The 23,856-nt window shown below is 38.5% G+C and overlaps 2 protein-coding genes across 10 annotated transcripts in view; one reads left to right on the forward strand and one right to left on the reverse strand.

The window, feature by feature from the left end:
- Window positions 1-7,669, reverse strand: part of PPIG (peptidylprolyl isomerase G) — a 41,055-nt gene extending 33,386 nt beyond the window's left edge. For 2 of the 5 annotated variants that reach the window (XM_068544941.1, XM_068544946.1), the window contains exon 1: window positions 7,544-7,669. The gene's annotated coding sequence lies outside the window, so the exon portion shown is untranslated. Of the gene's footprint in view, window positions 1-261; window positions 281-7,131; window positions 7,492-7,543 lie in introns of those variants that run through there. The other 3 variants (XM_068544943.1, XM_068544942.1, XM_068544944.1) reach the window with 3 other exon arrangements.
- Window positions 7,670-19,123: 11,454 nt separating this feature from the next.
- The window catches only part of FASTKD1 (FAST kinase domains 1), a 30,288-nt gene continuing 25,555 nt past the window's right edge, over window positions 19,124-23,856 (forward strand). For 2 of the 5 annotated variants that reach the window (XM_068544947.1, XM_068544948.1), the window contains exons 1-2: window positions 19,124-19,200; window positions 21,222-21,740. In XM_068544947.1, the coding sequence (XP_068401048.1) occupies window positions 21,406-21,740 (335 nt within the window). In that variant the 5' untranslated portion in view covers window positions 19,124-19,200; window positions 21,222-21,405. The remainder of the gene's footprint in view (window positions 19,201-21,221; window positions 21,741-23,856) is intronic. The other 3 variants (XM_068544949.1, XM_068544951.1, XM_068544950.1) reach the window with 2 other exon arrangements.

The following is a 23,856-nucleotide window of genomic DNA, read 5'->3' on the forward strand; positions in this document are numbered from 1 at the left end:
ATATATATACTAAAAATTTGTTTCACATGAAATAAAGCAAAAAAGATGCCTTTCAATCCTCCAGGAGACTACAGACATAGACTTCCTGAAAACAATAAAACAAAACTTAGTAATTTTAAAATCTTGCCAAGTTTGTTGCATTAAGTTTTTATTTGTATAGAATTTCAATTCATGCACATTTGAAGTTGAGAATACACTGAATCCATAAATCTGAGGAAACTATCCTATCTTAAAGAAAAATATTAAATTACTACTTAGTACCTGATTATCTTTTATCTTCTAAATAACTTTTACAGGCCTTCTTAAATTCTCTACTTTTGAGGGTAGAAGAAGAGAAGAGGAAGTTTAGTGATTTACTTATTTTCCTCCAAAAAAAAAAACTTGTAATTTGTTTAGCCACAATATCCCAGGTAGAGATTTTTATTCTTACAAAATGAGTATAGTATAGATAGCACTGCCCAAAACATATTGAATTGTTTACAGTTATAGTTGATTTCCTATTTACTATGTTCTTGAAAACAGACTCCAAATGTGTTACACACACATACACAGAGGGAATATTATTCAGTCACAAAAAAGAAAAAAATCGTCCCACTTGTGACAACATGGATGGGCCTTGGGGGCATTATGTTAAGTGAAATAAGTCAGACAGAGAAAGACAAAAACTGTACAATCTCACTTACACATGGAATCTTAAAAAAACCCCAAAACCTGAACATATAAAGTACTGAGAATGTAATGTACAGCATGGCTAATAATATCATGCTGCATATTTGAAAGTTGCTAAATAGACAATCTTCTCATCACAAGAAAAAAAATTTTGTAAGTATGTGAGGTGATGAATGTTAACTAGACTTACTGTGGTGATCATTTTGCAATGTATACATTTAATAAGTGATCATGTTGTACATCTGAAACAAATATAAAGTTATATGTCAATTACATCTTAAAAAAAAAAAAAAAAGATTTACACCAAAATATTAACATTGATAATACCTGGGCCATGAATTTAAGGGTAATTTTTATGTATTTCTGTTTTCCAAATTTTCTTCAACAAACAGGTACTAATTTTATAAGCAGGAAAAATATTTTTAAAGAAATACTAATAAAATGAGATAACTTTCTGCTTATTAAAATAGCAAAGATATTTTAAAAGAGTAATTCCCAATACAGTATGCAACTCCTCTGGAAACATACGTGAAACTCTTAAGTTTTTATACCTTAAACTGGTTTATACCTTAAAAAATCTAATTGCTAGGAATCTACTGTAAGGAACTATCTTAAATTTAGAAAGCCTTCAGGTATAAAGTTGGCCATCTTAGTGCTCCTTTCAGTAACATACTATCAGAAGTAATCTATTCAATATTATGACAAATGGTTACATTATGGTCTCTAGTTGAACAAAATATCATAGTTATTGAAGCAATGCTTACAAAGATTAATAATTTGGAAAATGCTCATAATTTGTTAAAAATAATCAAGATATAAAACAATATATGCAATATTATTATAATCACATAAACTACTCCTAACCCTGAAATTCAAAGATTTACAAAAAGAAAAAAAAAGACTGAAAGGAGGACTTCCCTGGCGGCACAGTGGTTCAGAATCCGCCTGCCAATGCAAGGGACACGGGTTTGAGCTCTGGTCCGGGAAGATCCCACATGCCACAGAGCAACTAAGCCCGTGTGCCACAACTACTGAGCCTGCGCTCTAGAGCCCGCGAGCCGCAACTACTGAGCCTGCACTCTAGAGGCCAAGAGCCACAACTACTGAAGCCCGCGAACCCAGAGCCTGTGCTCCACAACAAGAGAAGCCACCGCAATGAGAAGCCTGCGCAGCACATCAAAGGGTAGCCCCCACTTGTTGCAACTAGAGAAAAGCCCGTGAACAGCAAGGAAGACCCAACACAGCCAAAAAAATAAAAGAAGATTGAAAGGAAATAATCACTATGGTGTTTGGTTTTAAGACTGGAGAGTGTTTTGGCCTCACTGTACTTCTTTCTACTTTCTTTAACAAACATAACTGCTGTTATAAATAAAAAATTCATAATAGAATAGAAAATGTACATATAATTTTCTAAGATTATAATGTACACGTCTGCGTGTGGTTATAATATATATTTCGGTTATACCATGTGGGGATACTGTACTTTTCATAGAAATAGATTTAAATGGTTGCTTGAAATAACAAATCAAATATGCCTTAAGTTTAAGAAAGATGAAAGACAACATATTATTATTAAAAGCACTGTACAAATATCTTGAGTATGTAAATGTTCTAATATTAATGGCTAATGAAGAACAATGGTGACACAAAAGATGGCTCAATGCTATGTCTCTAACATTACTGAAATCAAATTTTATCTAATCAAAAACAGGACACAGTATTTCCTCTTCATTATTTCCTGGTATTACAATATCTAAAACCAAACACAAGACAAACATCTGGTCAATTTTTCTTTCTTTCTTTTTTTTTTTCAAGAAAGAGTAAAGAGAAAACAATACTGAGAGATACCGAAAATACAATTCAGGGAAAAAAGTCAAGCCTATGCAATTTTCAAGTCTATGCAATTTTCAATAAAATAAGTCATGAATTTCCTAAGGATAGTACATAAAGACAGCTTTCAGAGCAGTAGTCTGCAGGTGAACTGTTCACTGCAAAGTTGTTTAATCTAAATGAGTTGCAGCTATTCTATAAAATGCAGATATAAATTTTTCTTTTAAAAAAAAAAAATCACTGTATGTAGCAACATGCCCCACTCCTGTACAGCAATCAGCATAGTGTGCCCCTTTAGATGAGGTATATATATGTTCCAGTTCGACCTAGTTTCCACTATTGCATGTTAGCTGTTACCATTTATCATCTACTTGACCTCTTGCATTCACCTCACCTGCCTCTCTCAGACATCTGAGTATTTCATACTTAATTTCATTTACTTTATTTATAATGAAAATACTTTTAAAGATAATCAGTAAAGTTAATAAGCTCACTGAAAAAAGAGTACACAAAAATGCATAAAATCCTGACTTTTAACACTTTTATGTATATTCTTCCACTTTCTTCTAACCAGATAGAATTACAATATGTTGTTTTAAATGTTTATCAACACTATCACAGTCATTTTTGTATGTCAACAATATATAATGTAACAAAATTTCAAAATATTAAATGCTAGGATGTATAAACTTCTGCAACAAATATATTTCATAAAAATATCAGAGAGATGTAACAAATTCATAAGTAAAAAGTTTAATCTTGTAGTTTCATACATAAAATAATTTCCATATTCACCCTAAAGTAACATGAAGGATAGGGGTGGGGGGGGGGCGGGAGAAGGACACAGGCAACTAATTATTAAAATATATAGTAAAGAACACGGTATTTGTAATTAGGCAACAAATAATGCAGTGACTTTATTACATTCAAAGAATTACTTGGAAGTTTCACACAGTATGAGGGAGTCAGCATAGCATTTGGTCTTGAAAAAGGAGACAGTAAATACTTTTAACTATTAAGATGACAAGCGGGTCTTTGACCTTTCTGATTCCCTTGGCTAATTCCTAGGTGTCCTTAAAGATTCAACATAGCCAAAGTACACTCTGGGAATTTCACCGACTCTCTAAAGTTTAAATGATTCTCGTTTGTTGAATTTTATTTTCATTATCATAAACTTGTCTGTAAACTCCTTGAACTCAGATCCTTTATATCTTCAACACCAAGCACAATGCCTGGCCCAAGACTACATTACCAAAGAGAATGCGAGTTAAAGCATGAGCAGAAGCTGACTCTTACTCAGTGCCTTTTCTCCCATATGTACTGCTTCTCACATGGGGTATCGCTAATACGTACCTGTAGTTAGTAAACCTTCTCAGCCTATTCCACAGTTGAAATAGAGCCTGTTTTCTAGATCTGCCTACTAGGGCTGCCTTCTATTAAGTGTCTATTTTCTTTTCTTTTTCCTTAAACAGAATCCACCATAAGAGAGAACCTCTTCAGTTCAATACCAAGAAACAAAGATGGGAAGTTCTCACCTGCTTAAGTTTAATAAAAAGGTAACAATTTTCATAGAAGACTTCCACCTCTAAGTGCAATCGTATTAAGTTTAACTAAAACTATAGCAGATCTTGAAGATTACTTTCAAAGATGGCAATCTAACATTCACATTTTACATTCATTCTTTACCCTACCTTCATGTAATTCACAGAGATCAAAAGAGAAATAAAAATGGATTGCTTAAAAAACGTAAATACATTTACAAATGCCAGATTGCTAGCGAATTAAGTACAAACAAGTTAACGTTCTGAGGTGTCAGAAAAAGGCAACTATGATCTTCTGTACAGTTCCCCTTCCCTTCGTGTCTCTGACAGTCACAAAGCTCTGCCCTGGTAAAAACATAATTAACAGTGTATAGGCACTTACTAAATTCTTAAATCCTTCAGAAAACTTAAAAAGAGATAAGCTGTAATGTTGCCAAGTTCGGTGTTAAATAACTTTTTGCATATACAATCTGAGAGACATAAAAATGTAGTACAAGTATGTTAGTACCAAACTAAAAAGCATATACCAACTGGGAAATCTCTGCTAATATTAATATTGTACCTGCAATTATCTACACTCTTATAATGATAAATTTATCCCACTGTCTTCAGTGATAGAATCACACCATCTTAGCAATGTGTTATTCAATCCAGTAACTCCTAAATAAAAAATTACACACTTTTGAAGTTTGAAGGAAATAGATAATCTGGTCCAATCTTCTGATTTTATACACTGAGAACAAGAGGATTAGAGAGCTGAAGTGACTGGCTCAAAGTCACAGGCGGAAAAAAAAGCAAGAGTTTTCTGGTTAAGACTACAGCTTCACTGTAGAAACTAGCTTATTCACAAATATTCCAGATAATGGCTTACATAATTTTACTTTTTGCCATATGACCACAATGCAATGATTTAATTGTGAATAAACCTTAAGCTAAACTTTATGCACAATTAACAGTAGCTTAATATATAAACCACCAGGCTTCATGCAACTTAAAAATCAGTAAGTTAAGGAATCATTCATGTTTTAAAAATAACCATTTTAATACCAAAAATTGATACCTATATTTATAAGTATGATGTATTTAAATTTCAAGAACAAGTTGGTAATCATTTTAAGCCACTACTCAAACTAAAACAAAGTGCAAAAGATTTCCTGTCTGGCACTAAAAGTACACAGTCCCAGTTACAGCAGTTTTCTCTGAGTATTTATAAAACTGCCTGTAGTAAATTTCAAGATGCAAGATTTGCCTTACAGAAATAAAAATATACTGAGTTCTTATAGAGACCATATATTCATTAAACCAGGCCAAAACTATTCACACTTAATCAAATGAAAACTGAAACTTGGTGCTAATATTAAAGAAAAAAAAAAAGAACAATACCACTACGTAGCAGAGAGATTTGCAACAAACTCTTCAAATCACTTGAATTAATTATCTATGGATTCCAACTACATAGAACAAGTAAGACACCTTAGTACATCAGGATACAGAAAATAAACACATTATAATTCTGTTGAAATATCCTACAAATAAAACAAGGGAAAACATCAACATGTATTTCTTAAAAGAGCAACATTTGAAGAATTAATTGTAGATGGTGTCCTGATAACTAATAAAACTAGTTCATCCTACTATGAATGGCTACCAATTTCCCTTTGCATAGATAATGGATGCTGCCTGACATGAAATCTAATTTAAAATATGCAAAATATCAAAAGGACAAAGACTTTACTTAGAGGCCACCGATACTGCAAGACCACAATAACAAGCACCAAAAATCAAAGGCCTTTAACAAGTCACAATAAACGTAATGTACGCTCTTCACTTCACTCATTCGAGAACCACAGAGTTCTTTTACACAGAACTTTAACAAACCTGAATATTTATTTTTGAAGCCCACAACTGATGATAGTCTGAAATCAAATATCATTTTATAGATGAAAAAAACTGAGGTTCAGAAAGATGGCTGGGCCAGAAACAAATCCAAAGTTTCTGACCTAGGAAGTTTGCATACTTGTACACCCCTGACAACAGGGGAAGGCAACCGTGACAACAGCCTGCAAAGACAGAAACCTTAAAAAGGTAAACAAAGTTAAAAAACAAAACGAAAAAAGCACATAATCCTACTACAAGACAAGACCCATTAGGATCTCAGTACACCAACAATCCTGAATCATAAATTAGAAAACGTTAATGTAAAACGAGCTCTGTTTAAAACAGAAGTGTGTAATTTCTTATAGAAATAATCCCATCTCAAATGGTTAAACTAAAAAAAAGGAGCGGAAGATAAAACGGGTAAATTTTCGGATGCATAAAAAATATGAATGAGAGAAACAGCCATTCTAGATATCTGTGCCTTTTCTGGATTTTATACCTCGATTTCAGAAAATGTTTACACACCCCCTCTCCATCGTCTATACAAACCGGGAAATTACTGGCCATTCTTTGCCAAATGGTAATCCATAGACTCACTCATATACTTTTCTATCTGGTTTTAAGCTACTGAAAATTAACGTACCCCCTAATTTCCACAACACTTAATTGTTCCTTGGTCGTATTTCTGATCACCATTGCAAAAACTTGGTCCTGCATAAAGTACTGTTGTGGGAAGAAATTAAAATCAATGCACAAAATGGTGCTTTTGTAACATTTCCAAAACGACTGAGAGTTTTCCATTCCCACAGACCTCGATTCAACACCTTAAGAGACTAAAGACGAGCCAAATTCGCACACTTCCCCCAAGGCATACGGAGCTCCGAAGCCATCACTCTCCTCCAAAAGAGTAATTATCTCCTCCTAAAAGGCCTGCGCAGCTCACAGCTCCTCGGAACCGTGGGAGAACTTGGAGTCAGCTCTGGGATGAGAAGGGAAGAGCCTGGATTTGAGTTTCAGGAGAACTAAGTGGCCTGTGTCACTTCACCACGCACGATAACCGGCTGTGAGAGGAAAAGGTCGGAGTAGGGGGAAAGCCTGTCTTCAGCCTAATCTTAAACCCTTAGATCCAGGCTCCTCGCCTGCCACTCTCCAACCCTAATCTGACAGGACGGCAGGTAACGCGTCCCACCTCCCCACCTAGCCTCCCACCTACCCCGCATTCGTGCTTAGTCTTACGATTTTGAAGCATCAAAATCACCCCGGCTCCCTAGAGTTCAGGCCACCATCGCTGCCGCCATATTACAGCTTGTGCGGCAAAATGCGTCAGGGAGGGAGGTGTGCGCCCGAGTGGAGAGGGCGGGGGTGGGCAGGGGGAAGGCCGTTTCCCAGGCCTGCGAGGCACGGTTAGAAAGCCTCTGCAGCCGCAAGAGCTGCAAAACTAGCGCCACGGTCCTTGGGGGCCGCCTCTGGCACCTGGCAGCCCCGATACCTCGAGGGGAAGACGGTTAAGTCGGTCTGGGCCTATCGCGTCGGCTCCGCCCCTCTCCTCGGGCCCTTCCCGCTCTCGTGCCCCGGCACTGCTGCAAAGGACGCCACCGAAACAACACGGGCCCCGCGCCACCTACTTGCACCAGTACACTCTCCTCTTCCCGGGGTCCAGTCCTTTAAATCGCTTCAAATCTACCGCCGCCAGAAAAGGCGCTAAAGCCCACTGACCGCCTCCCTCCCCCCAGTCCCGGCGTGGAGGGAAAGCGTCGCGCCGGAAGTACGTCACGGCGCGGCGGACCGCATCTTCGGGTGATCCCTCGCTCGCGTCACCTCACCCTCCCTGGAGTTCTAGGATTTTGGTGTCTGTTAAATGCCTGGTTTATACGTAACTTAATGCTTTCTGTGTGAGTTGATTGAGAGCGTTTGTAACCACCATGTCGTTCGTGAAATGAAGTGCTTCACTTAATAAACATTTATTGATCCTCTGCCAGGGTACTGGGAAGGAGACCCTACCTTCAAGGAGCTTCCAGGTCAGCTTCCAGTTAACGCTGTGACACAAGTTCTAAAAAACAGAGATGAACAAAGTGCTATTTGAGAAAAGGAGGAAATTATAAAGGGCATTGACACTCTTTGTTGTCGTTTTTAAATATTCTCACAGCAGCCCCATGATACAGATTATTATCCTTGTTTCACAGGTAAAGAAATTGAGGCTCAGGGAAGATACGTGCCTCCCTCCCAGACACACTGTTCCTAAATACCAGAGCAAGGCTTTGACTGCAAATCCAGTTCTCCAGGGGAGAACACTATTTTAGGACATATATTGTTATTTAATTGTTTTAACAGGCTAAGAATCCCTAGATTTTTAGAATTAATTCCCCCTACTACTCAGGGGAGTTGGCGGCAATCATTGTGGAGATATGGGGTGAGTGAGTTTTAAAGGAAACAGCTAAGAGGACTTAGATTTTATTACTGTATGAAAAGAACGTTAAGTTACAATCATTTAAATTTTTCACTCATTTACCTGAGGTAAATTAGTAATTATCAACAACAGTTGGGCATGTGGTACTCTTAAGCATCTTCACCAATTTTATTAGCTGTAAAACTGAGAGGACAATCCCTGCCACTTTTAAGCCATTGCCTTCATTGCAGGGGAGCAGCAGCATAGTCTTTGAACAGTTCAGAGGTTGTATGAATTTACACTTTGCAGTGAGGAGGGCAATTCTGCAATACCTTTAAAAATCCGACTTATACTGAGCACTCTATTAAGACAGATTTTTTTAAGCGTTGGTTTGTTTGACTTTTGTTCAGCTTCCTTCAGAATATATTTTTATTTAGCTATGATACACAGATTTATTTCTTAGATTTCTACTTACTGGTAGAGGTAATGTGTGACATTGGTGTATTCTCATTGGTGAGAGACATCTTTGAGTATATATTACAGATTATACCATAGTTAACGTTTTGAGGTGTACAAAGGTGACATTACTAATCTTGTTCTAGGATATACTATCCTCCTAGAGAGATAGACTTTCGTATGAAGTGACTGAAGAATTATTTAACAGTAAAATATTAATAAGTACTTAGATATAGTATACATTATAAATGGTCAGATTTTAGGAGATTCTTGAAAGAAGTTTTGAAGCAGCATTACAAATGTCCATTCAAGGACTGGTGGCTGGTGCTGAACTATGACAAAGTTTTCGCTGCTCTTTTCTTAAGAAGAGTTGTTTTGGGGGGAATTCCCTGGCAGTCCAATGGTTAGGACTCAGCGCTCTCACTGCTGGGGCTCCAGGTTCAATCCCTGGTTGGGGAACTAAAATCCCATAAGCCGTGTGGCACGGCCAAAAAAAGAGTTGTTTTGTTCATTTTAATTAAGTACGTCACCTTTTCTCAGATGGTTATAGAATGTGGTAGTTGTTTTCTTTCTCTAGATGTCCTTACTTGGACAAATGAAAGATTGGCATGCTTTGCTGGGTCTCAGACATGTTGAAATTTCATTGGTCTGTGAAATCCAAAACTTTCCCAAATAGATTTGACATGGATTTATTGTTCCAAGAAGGAAGATGTTGCAAGTAAAAGGAAGTATTTTTATCTCCAACAATATGGTGGCTTAAAGAACAAAGGATTTATTTCTCTCTTACATAATAGATCTGAGGTGAGAGGGCCAGATCAGAGGGCAGCTTTACTCCATATAGTCAGTCAGGACCTTGAGTTCCTTATATATAATTCCAATATGCTCCAGGGCCTTGACATTGCATGATTAGAGTGTATTTCCAGTTTCAGGCAGCAGGAAGGAAAGAGGTTATGTCTTAAGGCCTAAACCAGGAAGTAATACATGCCACTTTGCCTCTAATTCCATCAACAAAAACTTAATCACAGGGCCAAACCCAATTACAAGGTACTGAGAAATGTAATATTGACATGTGTCCAGAAATAAGAAGAAAAGTTATTTTAATAGAAAATTAAGTCTGGGCCACATATCCTATTAAAACATAGTTATTTGAAGGACTTCTCTGGTGTGCAGTGGTTAAGAATCCGCCTGCCAATGCAGGGGACACGGGTTCGATCCCTGGTCCGGGAAGATCCCACATGCCATGGGGCAACTAAGCCCATGCACCACAACTACTGAAGCCCGTGCACCTAGAGCCCGTGCTCCACAAGAGAAGCCACTGCAATGAGAAGCCCGTGAACCACAACGAAGGGTAGCCCCCGCTCGCCACAACTAGAGAAAGCCTGTGCACAGCAATGCAGACTCAACGCATCCAAAAAATAAATAAAAATTTAAAGGAAGTTAACTGGGGCTTCCCTGGTGGCGCAGTGGTTAAGAATCCGCCTGCCAATGCAGGGGACATGGGTTCGGGCCCTGGTCCAGGAAGATCCCACATGCCACGGAGCAACTAAGCCCATGTGCCACAACTACTGAGCCTGTGCTCTGGTGCCTGCGAGCCACAACAAGTGCCACAACTACTGAAGCCTGCGTGCCTAGAGCCCGTGCTCCACAACAAGAGAAACCACTGCAATGAGAAGCCTGCGCACCACAACGAAGAGTAGCCGCCTCTTGCCGCAACTAGAGAAAGCCCATGTGCGGCAACGAAGACCCAAAGCAGCCAAAAATAAAATAAATAAAATAAATAAATTTATTTTAAAAAAAAGATAGTTATTTGCATAATTAGTTTATGTGACCGTTTTGTACTATGAGCAGACAGAAGATTTGCTGTGATGTTGCTAGTGTTTTGAAATACATTTAGACTCTAGCACTTGTAGGTGGACTGTTACTTAGGGTCACTTTTATTAACAGATTTAAAGAAAAAAATTTTATAATCATCAAAACAGTTGGGTTTCAAGGGGTGACTTCAGTTAGACCTTAACTTTGTATGCCTTTTTTAAGGGTAGGATTTTAAAATTAAAGTTTAACATATATTAACTGTAAGTATAGCTTCATACATTTTTACAAAGTGAACATACAGGTGTAACCTCCACTAGATTAAGACATAGAGCAATATCAGCATCCCGGAAGCGCCCCTCATACCCCCACCCCATAATGCTATCACCCCACCCCTATCAAAGATTATTTCTATTTGGAGCTCCATCAGCATATATTAGTTTTGTCTGTTTTAGGAACTTATATAAATGGAATTATGCATATATTTTCATTTGTGGCTGGCGTTTTTGCTCAATGTTGTGGTTGTGAGATTATCAGTATTGCTGCGTGCAACAATAGTTTGTTCTTTGTAATGTCCGTATAGTACTCCATTATATGTGTGTATTAGTTGGGGTTCTCCAAAGAAACAGAAGGAATAGGATATAAATAGGAAGAGAATTATTATGAAGAATTGGCTCACATGATTATGAGGGCTGAAAAGTCTCACAATCTGCTGTCTGTAAGCTAGAGACCCTGGAAGTCCGGTGGTATAATTCCAGTCCAAGTTCCAGATCCAGGGGAGCTGATGGTGAAAATCTCAGTCCAAGGGCAGAAGACCAATATCCCAGCTTAAGCAGCCAGGCAGGAAGCAGAAGGGGTGAATTCCTCCTTCCTGTGCCTTCTTGTTCTATTAAGGCCCTCCATGGACTGGATAATGCCCACCCACATTGGGGAGGGCAGTCTACTTTACTGAGTCCACCAGTTCAGATGCTAATCTTATCCAGAAACACCCTCACAGACACACCTAAAAATAATGTTTAATCTGGGTAGCCCTTGGCCCAGTCAAGTTGACACATAAAATTGACCATCACAATGGGTATTAAATAATTTATCCATTCTACTTTAGATGGATATTTGTGTTGTTTTTGAGTTTTAGATATTATGAATAAAGTTTTTATGAACATTCTTGAATCTGGTATATTGGAGCACATATATTTTGCATGTACGTTGGAAATACACCTAGGAATGGTATTGTTGGATCTTAGGGTGTGGATAGAATCAGCTTTGGTAGATACTGCCAATGAGTTTTCTGAAGTGGTTGTACAATACTTTTGTTGTATGTGCCTTTTGGTTCCAGTATTAGTGAGAGCTCTCATTTGCAAATAAGAGATGCCCAGCTTGAAGTAGTTTAGGTAAAATTGGGAATGTATTGCTTCATGAAACAAAACTGTTGGACACTGTGGTGACTTTAAGAACATGTCCGTAAGTTCTTTAATGTGACTTTCTTCCAACGACTAAGGCAAAGTGATAGTTTGTGATTTTTGGAGACTAGGTCATAAAAGCATTTTGATTTCCTCCTTGCTGTGTCTCTTGGATCAGTCACTCTAGGGGAAATCAGCTGCCATGTCTTTAAGACACTCAAGCAGACTATGGAGAGGCACGTGTGGCAAGAAACAGGCTTCCTGGAAAAAGCCATAGAGGAATTGAGGCCTCCTGCCAACAGCCATGTGAATGAGCCATTTAAAAGCAATCCTCTGGCCTCAGTCAAGCCTTCAAATAACTCCAGTCCTTGTTGACATCTGACTTCAATTACATGAGAAATTGTGAGCCAGAACTGTTTCGCTAAGCTACTTCTGAATTTCTGATCCACAGAAGCTGTGGGATAATAAATGTTATTTTAATTCATTAAGTTTGGGCATGTATTTTATACAGCAATATATAACCAATACAGAGAAGAAAAAATAGATGGAATGTCACGGAACTTCTCTCTTGTCTAATTCTACTTACCTGTTTTTTGGCTTCATTCTCTTGACTGACTCCTTCAAGAGGCTACGTCACATCTTGATAAACGGAGTCTCTGCCAGCTCCAATTATAAAATGCCAGAGAAGTCTTTGGTTAGCATTGCAGTGACAGCCCCAAAATTTGTGCCTCCCCTTACAAAGTGAGGGGTGTCACTGGGAAATGTTTGTGCCTCCCCTTACAAAGTGAGGGGTGTCACGGGGAAATGTCTGTCCTGCTAAGAACTACGTTTTCTTGCATCTGAGTAAGCATATGCAAATACTTCTCATCAGTGGAAAGTGCATGAAAATGATGTGTATTACATCCAGACCAAGATGTTTATGAAGTGCTATGCCTTTTCCATGTCATCTCTTCCTGTTTCCATCAGCTGGATCCAGAGTATTTTAAAGCCTTGGGAGATTATTGAAGAAGCCTAGTTTCCTGAATCTCTGTGTGGAGAAAAGTCCTCCACTGACCAGGGATACCCACTGGTTGTAATGTGATGTGATTGAGAAATCAAATTCTATAGATTAAGCCACTGATATTTGGCTTTATTCATTACAGCAGACATCATTACCCATCTAATAGGCCAAGGGCCTGAAGCAGTACTAGATTTGGTCTAGCCTGGGTCATTTCAGTCTTTGTAGTGTGAAGTATGGAGTCTGATACCAAAAGAGGGGAAGTAGGTGGGCTGGGCTACTACAATTAACCTACCTTTACTTTAGAACAATGAAAATTTTTGCTTCTACCCATAGATAAATAAACTATTGTTTGTTCTAATTTTCTATTATATTGCCAATATTATGTTTAACTTTTTTAAAGTGCATGTCTGTTGTCACATATATTTCACAGTAATATAAACAAGTGTATAAATTTGAACATTCTATAGAGGTTTAAAATTTAATAATTGCCCCTAACCCTTTCCAATTACATTTCCTTGAGGTATCTAATGATACTCTTCTCTATTCCTATTCTAACATTAAAAATCCTTATTTAGTATCCTTCCTCCCTCCCTTTGACAAAAATGAGATCACATCACACATATTACATATTATGCTTTCATTTGCATAAAAATATATCATGAACATCTTTGATATCTATACAGCATTCCATAGTATGGACATGCTATAATTTATCTAGCCATTCTCCTACTGGACATTTCAGTTGTTTCAAGTTTTGGTTAATATAAACAATACTGTAATAAACATCCTTTTATGTATATCCTTACATATTGAGGCTTATAAATCTGTAGGAAAGATAGCCAGAAGTGAGATTATTGGGTCACATAATACATACACTTTTAATTGTGACATGTAGGGCTGATTAGTATCCTGAAAGGTTGTAGCACTTCAAGGTTGTATGAAAGTGGCTATTTTCTCCCACGGAAGTTGTTTTCAGTCTTTCCAGTTTTTGCCAATTTAATGGGTAATAGAATGGTATCACTGTATTTTGTAATTTCCTGATTACCATTGAGGTTGGCCATTTTTCTATTGAATCCTTTTTTAAAAATTGTAAAATATACAAAACATAAAATTTACCATCTTAACCATTTTCAAGTGTACAGTTCAGCAGTGTTAAGTACATTCACATTGTTGTGAAATCAATCTCCAGAACTCTTTTTGTCTTTCAAAACCCCCCATTAAGAAACTCCCCATTACCTTTTGCCTCCAACCTCTGGCAACCACTATTCTATTTTCTGTTTCTATGAATTTGACTATTCTAGATACCTAATATGACTGGAATCATATAATATTTGTTCTTTTGTGTCTGGCTTATTTCTTTTTTTTTTAACATCTTTATTGGAGTATAATTGCTTTACAATGGTGTGTTAGTTTCTGCTTTATAACAAAGTGAATCAGTTATACATATCCATATGTTCCCATATCTCTTCCCTCTTGCATCTCCCTCCCTCCCACCCTCCCTATCCCACCCCTCTAGGTGATCACAAAGCACCGAGCTGATCTCCCTGTGCTATGCGGCTGCTTCCCACTAGCTATCTATTTTACATTTGGTAGTGTATATATGTCTATGCCACTCCCTCACCCTGTCACATCTTACCCCTCCCCCTCCCCCTATCCTCAAGTCCATTCTCTAGTAGGTCTGTGTCTTTATTCCCGTCTTGCCACTAGGTTCTTCATGACCTTTATTTTCCCTTAGATTCCATATATATGTGTTAGCATACTGTATTTGTTTTTCTCTTTCTGACTTACTTCACTCTGTATGACAGACTCTAGGTCCATCCACCTCACTACAAATACCTCCATTTCATTTCTTTTTATGGCTGAGTAATATTCCATTGTATATATGTGCCACATCTTCTTTATCCATTCATCCGATGATGGATACTTAGGTTGCTTCCATGTCCTGGCTATTGTAAATAGAGCTGCAATGAACATTTTGGTACATGACTCTTTTTGAATTATGGATTTCTCAGGGTATATGCCCAGTAGTGGGATTGCTGGGTCATATGGTAGTTTTATTTTTAGTTTTTTAAGGAACCTCCATACTGTTCTCCGTAGTGGCTGTATCAATTTACATTCCCACCAACAGTGCAAGAGTGTTCCCTTTTCTCCACACCCTCTCCAGCATTTATTGTTTATAGATTTTTTGATGATGGCCATTCTGACCGGTGTGAGATGATATCTCATTGTAGTTTTGATTTGCATTTCTCTAATGATTAATGATGTTGAGCATTCTTTCATGTGTCTGTTGGCAATCTGTATATCTTCTTTGGAGAAATGTCTATTTAGGTCTTCTGCCCATTTTTGGATTGGGTTGTTTGTTTTTTTGTTATTGAGCTGCATGAGCTGCTTGTAAATCTTGGAGATTAATCCCTTGTCAGTTGCCTCATTTGCAAATATTTTCTCCCATTCTGAGGGTTGTCTTTTGGTCTTGTTTATGGTTTCCTTTGCTGTGCAAAAGCTTTTAAGTTTCATTAGGTCCTATTTGTTTATTTGTGTTTTTATTTCCATTTCTCTTGGAGCTGGGTCAAAAAGGATCTTGCTGTGATTTACGTCATAGAGTGTTCTGCCTATGTTTTCCTCTAAGAGTTTGATAGTGTCTGGCCTTACACTTAGGTCTTTAATCCATTTTGAGTTTATTTTTGTGTATGGTGTCAGGGAGTGTTCTAATTTCATACTTTTACATGTACCTGTCCAATTTTCCCAGCACCACTTATTGAAGAGGCTGTCTTTTCTCCACTGTATATGCTTGCCTCCTTTATCAAAGATAAGGTGACCATATGTGCATGGGTTTATCTGTGTCTGGCTTATTTCAGTTAGCATAGTGTCTTCAAGGTTCATCCATATTGTAACGTGTCATAATTTCCTTCCTTTTTAAGGCTGAGTAAAATTCTGTTGTATGTATATATGACATTTTCTTTATCCATTCATCTGTTGGTGGATACTTAGATTGCTTCCACGTTTTGGCTATTGTAAATAATGCTGCTATGACCATTGCTGTACAAATATCTGTTCAAGTTTCTGCTTCAGTTCTTTTCAGTATATACCCAAAAGTAGAATTGCTAGATTACATGATAATTCTGTTTAATTTTTTGAGGAACCACCATACCATTTTCCACAGTGGCTGCACCATTTTACATTCTTACCAGTAATACACAAGGGTTCCAATTTTTCCACATCCTTGTCAACACTTGTTATTTTCTGATTTTTTTTGATAATAGCAATCCTATTGGGTGTGAAGTGGCATCTCATTGTAGTTTTGATTTGTATTTTCCTAATAATTAGGGGTGTCGAACATTTTTTCACGTGCCTGTGGCCATGGAGTAAGGTCTATTGAAGTCCTTTGCCCATTAAAGAAATTTTTTTTGTCATTGGGTTGTAGGAGTTCTTTACATATTCTAAATATTAATCCCTGCAGATACATCATTTGCAATATTTTCTCCCATTCTGTGGGTTGCCTTTTCACTCTGTTGATAGTGTCCTTTGACGCATGCAAGTTTTTTTAGTTTGATGAAGTCCAGTTAACCTATTTTTTTTCTCTTGGTGCCAATAATTTTGGTGTTATATCCAACAAACACATTTTTTTTACTGGCAGAATTACTCCAGGAGAAAAAGCATTCATTAACTTGTGAGAAAAAAGAAAAACAGTTCCTGATGTTGGGAAACTGATCTGATGTTCATAGCTAAGCCTCAGTGTTATTTCAAACTAATCTGACACAGTTTAAAGCATATTGGCCTCCTGTGGGAATAAGGAGTCTCATAGAACATCAAGATCAGACAAATTCACTGTGCAACACAAAATACCAAAGATTCCCCTCTTGCTAAATGAATGAATGCTACTTCTTTACCAATTTCAGCTTTATCCCCGCTTCGGTCAGCCTTCTCTACAGTTAAAATTTATTAAGGTGCCCAGTCATAGAATTGCCCTGTTTCCTGACAGCACCCAAGATAGAGCAAACCTCATCTTCCCTAGGCCCTCCCCGAAATTACCCACCAAAGCCCAAATCCTGTAAGAGGTTCTTTCTAACACTCTTTTATTGAGCTGCCAAATGGTTTCCTACAGTGTTCATTTTCCTGAGCTGTAACAAGAAGTCCATCAACTGCAGGTTCCTGGTGGGTTTTGGCTGAAGGGCATTGACATTTGCTAAGAGGAAAGTTAGAGCCACCCTTTGTTAACCACTTGTCAGCCCTTGTAAAAGATGCTTCTTCGTGACTTAAATCGTTAGCTAAAATGAAATTTTATAGCTGTGGATTTAAATTATTACCTTAATTTTGTCCTCAGGTGTGATTTGTATATAAATATGTATTTTATGAATGCCCTAGACTGCAAGTAAAGAAAAAAGTCGCTAACAGTGACTAAACAAAAAGGATTTTCTTTTCTCACATGGACAGTGTTTCTAGAGGAAGGCAAGCTGTTGGCATCTGTTTGTTCCTTAGACTTGTCTCCTAATAATTCCACAAACGGGTGAGAAGGAGACAAACAACCCCTAACAGGTGAAGAAACTGTCCTGTCACTATCGTTTAGGCCTTACTGTTGCCAGGAGCTGATCTGGCACTCATAGCTCAGCCTTGGTATTCTGTTGAACATAACAAATGCACAGAATACCAACATGAAACAAGGTTACTCTCTGACTGATGGGTCAAGACCAAAACAAGACCATTCCGTAATTATACCTGAACTCAGACAAAAACAAGAATATTGTCCAAACCGGGACTTCCCTGGTGGTGCAGTGGTTAAGAATCTGCCTGCCAATGCAGGGGACATGGGTTCGAGCCCTGGTCCGGGAAGATCCCACATGCCACGGAGCAGCTAAGCCCGTGTGCCACAACTACTGAGCCTGCGGTCTTGAGCCGGTGAGCCACAACTACTGAAGCCTGCATGCCTAGAGCCTGTGCTCCGCAACAAGAGAAGCCACCGCAATGAGAAGCCCGCACACTGCAATGAGTAGCCCCCACTTGCTGCAACTAGAGAAAGCCCGCGCGCAGCAGCAAAGACCCAACGCAGCCAAATATAAATAAGTAAATCAATTAAAAAAAAAAAGAATATTGTCCAAACCACAAAAAATGACCAAACATCCACCTATCTTGGCTAATATGAGTGAGAGCTGCTGCTTCACCAATTACAGCTTCAACCTCACTTCTTTCTGCCTTCTAGATAAAGTTTATTAAGATACTCAGTGAAATTCTCACAGCAGCTAATGTAGAGAAAAGTCCCTCTTAAACCCCCGAATCACTTAACACAAGGCCAAATACTATAGTAAGTTCTTTCTAACACCATCTTAAGTTGACACCCCTTAGGGTGTGTTCTGCTTCATTGCAACCAACCAGTAATTCCAACTTTAGGTGTATTCCTGGTGGTGTTTGACTGAAGGGCACTGACACAGGTCATGCTGAGTCTCATCCCTATGCTTTTTCTCACATTTGTTCTGAAACCCCTTCTATCCTGTGCATTCAGATGAACCTCAGTTTTCATATTTATTATCAGTTGATCTAGTTCCCAACAATCCAAATCAGTGCTACTCCAAGAGTGCTCTGTGATTAGTGGTTGCCTAGGGTGTTCGGGGTGTGGGGGGAGTGACTGCTAAATGGTTACAGGGTTTCTTTTTGGAGTTATAAAAATATTCTAAAATTGATTGTGGTGATGTTCCACAACTCTGAATTAAGAAAAGCCACTGAATTATACACCATAAATGGGTGAATCGTATGGTGTGTAAATAATTTCTCAATAAAGCTCTTAAATTTTTTGTGGTCTGGGACTGGTACCTGCCTACCACTACGCAAGTGCAGGAACTGAGAGAAGTTTGATGCTTTTGTAGCATTCGATAGTTATTCCATACGCGTTGAACATAAATAAAAATCTTGACGTGTCTTTTCCATGTTTAAGTTTTCAAATTTCACTTTTCTAAGTATTCATTTCTATTGTATATTATAAAAATATCAGTCTTCACGGACTGGGAGAGAACCTCATATAGTTGAGAAACACGTGCCCTAAGGACCTATAACTTCAAGACGTGGGGCCCGAGTGTTTCAATGAGGAACTACAATACCCAGAATTCCCGCCAAATGCGTAAGCGACGTCTATTCCGCCGACCTCGGCGCGACGTGCCCTTGGGCGTGTAGTGCGTGCCTTTGGCGGTGCACGCTGTGTTCGCCCGGCCTTTTTTCATGGTTTGGGGACGGGCACCGCTAGAGGTAAGGTGATGTCTTTCGAGGAAAGGCTAAAAACTCTGGGATATGAGGGAGGCGTGAGCGACACAACCGAGCCTGTTGCGTCCCTTGCTGGGAGACGTGGAATAGCCTGGAGTTCTGAGCCCTCGTAACCAGGCTTAACCGCGATCCTTCAGAAAAGTTCCCAGGCGTTGAGGGGAAAAACTTGCCCGCAGGTCCCGGCCGGGTGGCGGCGATAGGTTTTCTTTTTGCTCACAGCACGTTCTCGGGCCGGGGACCTTGGGTTCGGCTGAGAAACGGAGGCTTTCTTCCGGGTATTGGATTTCCCGGAGCGCGGAGGACTAGGGCAGGGCTGATCCCTCTCCCAGCCAGGACCGGGAGACCAAATTCATTCGTTCAGCGCCACTGTGTGCCAAGCGCGGAGGATGCCTGCCATTTGCAAAGGGTGGTGTTGTGTATCCTGCACAATACCTGTTCACGGCGGGTAACCTATCTCTCATTTATAGTCCCAAGGCCCGTCCTTTGGTTAAGTCACTTCCCCAAGGTCACTTAGCTGGGGACTTGACACCTTGGTATTGTAACCAGTGAGCTCCTTCCACTTTCAGATGTGAATAGGCAGGAGACTCTTTTTTTTGTGCAGAGTTTTTTGTGTATGTGTGTGACCCAAGTCGGCTTGGGTCGGGATGCTGTACAGATTGCCACAAAGTAGTCAATATTGTGTCATCGTTTTTTCTTGGGTACAGACCGTTTGGCGTAGCCATAGGATTCTGAGGCATACATTTAGTGTTGGTTTGTTGATGTAATGAGGATGTTCAAGTTGAAAGAGCTGGGTGGTTGTCCCAGCTTCATTAGTACTAGAGTAGTTTTTTTTAACCTTTTTGAACCTAGCTTTTCTCTGTAAAATGCAAATGATAACATCTACCTGGCAGGTTAATTGAGAGAATTTAATGGGATAACATATTTTAAAAGTCCTTTGTAAAATGTTGCAGCAGTGTTAGATGATAGGATTTTAGTCCCAGCTTTTCTAACTATTGTTTCTCAACTAGAAATATAGACATTTTTAATATATTTTAAAAACAAATTATTCTTTTTCTTTATTGTGTTTGGTTCTCCTGTTGCATCACTACGCAACTACGTTACTTGATTTCTTCATATGTCCTGATTGGGCATTAATCATCTCATTTATTGCTTAAAACCTACTTAAGGTCAATAGTGATTAAACTGTTTGAGTTCTGTTAGTGTACAAGGAGAAAGGAGCAAGAAATTATCTTGAAAGCAAATATACCAGAAATTATCCCTCTGAAAAAAACATTTTTTATTATGGCTCTGAATTAATGGCTACTCTTCGTAGAAACTATAAAGGCAATATGTTTATTTATTTCAGTTGTGTTCTTTTATTTAAAAAGATGCTTCTTTTTGGTTTGGGATTTTTTTTTTCCCCTTCTGCTTTTATAGTCAAATTTGAAAGCTTCATGTTAAGTGTCAGATTTAACATTTTTAAAATGGAGTGCGGGGGGCTTCCCTGGTGGTGCAGTGGTTAAGAATCCACCTGCCAATGCAGGGGACACAGGTTCGAGCCCTGGTCCAGGAAGATCCCGCATGCTGCGGAGCAACTAAGCCCGTGTGCCACAACTATTGAGCCTGCGCTCTAGAGCCCGCGAGCCACAACTACTGAAGCCCATGTGCCACAACTACTGAAGCCCACGAGCCTAAAGCCCGTGCTCTGCAACAAGAGAAGCCACTGCAATGAGAAGCCTGTGCACCGCAACAAAGAGTAACCCCCGCTCACCGCAACCAGAGAAAGCCCGCACACAGCAGCGAAGACCCAATGCAGCCAAAAATAAATACTAAAATAAAATTAAATAAATAAATAAAATAGAGTGTGGAAGGAAACCCCTTTTCCTGGATATTTAGTTTTGGGTTAAATCCTGCTCTCAGGTTCAGGCTAAGAACAAAGTGTGTAGTTAATGGAGGAAAAGCTTGTTATTTTAATTAGAATTTTGGAATTTGATAGTTATAACTGTGTTAAACTGATTTCTTTACAGAAATTGCATATTGGAATGGGATTTGGAGTCATCATAATGGAAGCAAGCTACATGAAGGAAAAACAGTTATTTTTATACCAGCATATTGCACCTGACTGCTAGTTGCAAATGGTTTTCTTTACCTAAGAAAATTTGTGATGTAAATGAAAAGATAGTTTTTTTTCCTAGACTGATTGTTTACAATATGCTTCGCCTAAGAGCTATTTGTCCATTCTCCTGGAGAGTGTTTCAGTTTCGACCCTTTAGTTTCGAACCATTACTTAATCAGATGAATAAGTGTACAGATGAAGAGCAAATATTTGATCTTATTGAAAAAAACAAAGACATGCTTTCAGAAAAGCAAGTGGCATGTGCACTCAGTATGCTTTGGCAGTTTCAAAAGCAGAAGAGCAGCTTGTTAAAAAATGTGGAATGTATTAGAGACCATCCCCAATTTCTTACTCTTCATAATTTAACTACAACTAAAATGGAATTCATGAATGACAGTACCTTGGTGAATGTGTTGTACATCATACAACAGTAAGTAATGTACTTTTAGATTTTATAGAAATGATTGTAGTTTATTTTTATATTTAATTTTCTAAAAATCTCTTTAAAAGAAAAAAATGATTTTTCCCTTTAGTTTTCCTGATAAGCTAATTTTTTTTATCTTATTTATTTATTTTTGGCTGCATTGGGTCTTCGTTGCTGCACGCAAGCTTTCTCTAGTTGTGACGAGCGGGGCTATTCTTCATTGCGGTGCACGGGCTTCTCATTGCAGTGGCTTCTCTTGCTGCGGAGCATAGGCTCTAGGTGAGCAGGCTTCAGTAGTTGCAGCATGGCGGGCTCAGTGGTTATGGCACACGGGTTTAGTTGCTCCACGGCATGTGGGATCTTCCCGGACCAGGGATCGAACCCGTGTCCCCTGCATTGGCAGGTGGATTCTTAACCACTGAGCCACCAGGGAATTGCCCTGATCATCTAATATTTTAAAGATATGTAGAGGATATTCTTTGATTATGGTAATCATTTCACAGTGTATATACATATCAAAACATTATGCTGTACAACCTAAATATATACAATTTTTGTTAAGCATATGTCAATAAGGTTGGGAAAAAATTTGAAAAGAAATTTTACATCATTCACAAGAGAATCCAGCCTTCAGAAGAGCTGGATGCCCTAAATGAAGAATTCAGCAGCTATATAAAGGAAAAAAGGACACAAAAGTTAAAATTAATCTGTTTATTAGTCTCATTGGTGAAATTATCCAAGGTGCAAGGGCCATTTAGCTATAGATGTCAGCACTGTACAGAGCAGAGATACAGTTGTTTTTATTAGGGTGTCAGCGTATACAAGAAAGGGGCTTAAAAAAAAAGAAAGGGGCTTAAGGCTTTACTTATTTTGGGGGGTGGTGTTAGACTGAAAAAGAGTGACATCCCTTTTTTGGTGGTCTTTCTCAGATTTGCAAAGTTTTTTCTCTGAGGTACATGGTGGGATGGGTAAGATAATCAGTTTTGTTTTCTCAGTGGTCATATTAGTTTGGAAAGTGCTGAATCAGACAAAATTAAACAGATCTTTATTGCAGGACTCTTCAGAGCCTTCAGAGCCTGCAGGACTCTTCAACATACATATGCTAATGTATATTGTGAACCTTTCAACGGGGGTATTTTCCAAACTTACTTATCCACAAAACATTGTGTTGAACACCTCACAAGAATACTGCACAGATGGAGAAATGCTGCTTCATGGTGATTTGCCCCCAAACCGCATTTCTGTGTATCCCTCCTAAGTCATATTTTAGTAAGGAAAGGATTTTAAGAGTAAAATATAATTTTGTTTTCAAGTTTTTAAAATAGCATGTAGTTTGATTTTGTTTCATGACTCAACCTGAAAGTCTTTGACTTTTAGGAGACAAAATAACCTAGCCTTAACATTATAAAGATGTTGAAATCGGTTAAAAAGAGATTTTTATATGTACAACATATAATATATATTGCTTAATTATATGTAGAAAATACCCATTGTTAGTGAAGGTATATGCTTTGCATTGTTAAATGTGAAGGAACTGCTGTATGCTTCTGGTGGTATAATACGTATCCAGAACTATAAAAATGTCCTTGGACCCAATAATTTTGCTTCTAAGATTTATCCTAAGAAAGTAATCTGAGATACATGTAAAGATTCTTGGGCTTCCCTAGTGGCGCAGTGGATAAGAATCTGCCTGCCAATGCAGGGAACATAGTTTCCATCCCTGGTCTGGGAAGATCCCACATGCCTCTGAGCAACTAAGCCCGTGCGCCACAACTACTGATCCTGTGCTCTAGAGCCTGTGAGCCACAACTGAAGCCCACGTGCCTAGAGCCTGTGCTCCGCAACAAGAGAAGCCACCGCAATGAGAAGCCCGCACAGCGCAACGCAGAGTAGCCCCCGCTCTCCACAACTAGAGAAAGCCTGCGTGTAGCAATGAAGACCCAAAGCAGCCAAAAATAAATAAATAAATCAATTAATTTAAAAAAAAAGATTCTTGTACATGGTTATTCATCCCAACATTGTTTATAATATTGAAAAACTAAGATCCTAGTAAGTTGGTGAATGTTTAAATGATAATTTATTCACATAATTAATAGTATACAACCACTAAAAATTATGTTTT

Source organism: Eschrichtius robustus, chromosome 5 (assembly GCF_028021215.1).
Source record: "Eschrichtius robustus isolate mEscRob2 chromosome 5, mEscRob2.pri, whole genome shotgun sequence".
Lineage (NCBI taxonomy): Eukaryota > Metazoa > Chordata > Mammalia > Artiodactyla > Eschrichtiidae > Eschrichtius > Eschrichtius robustus.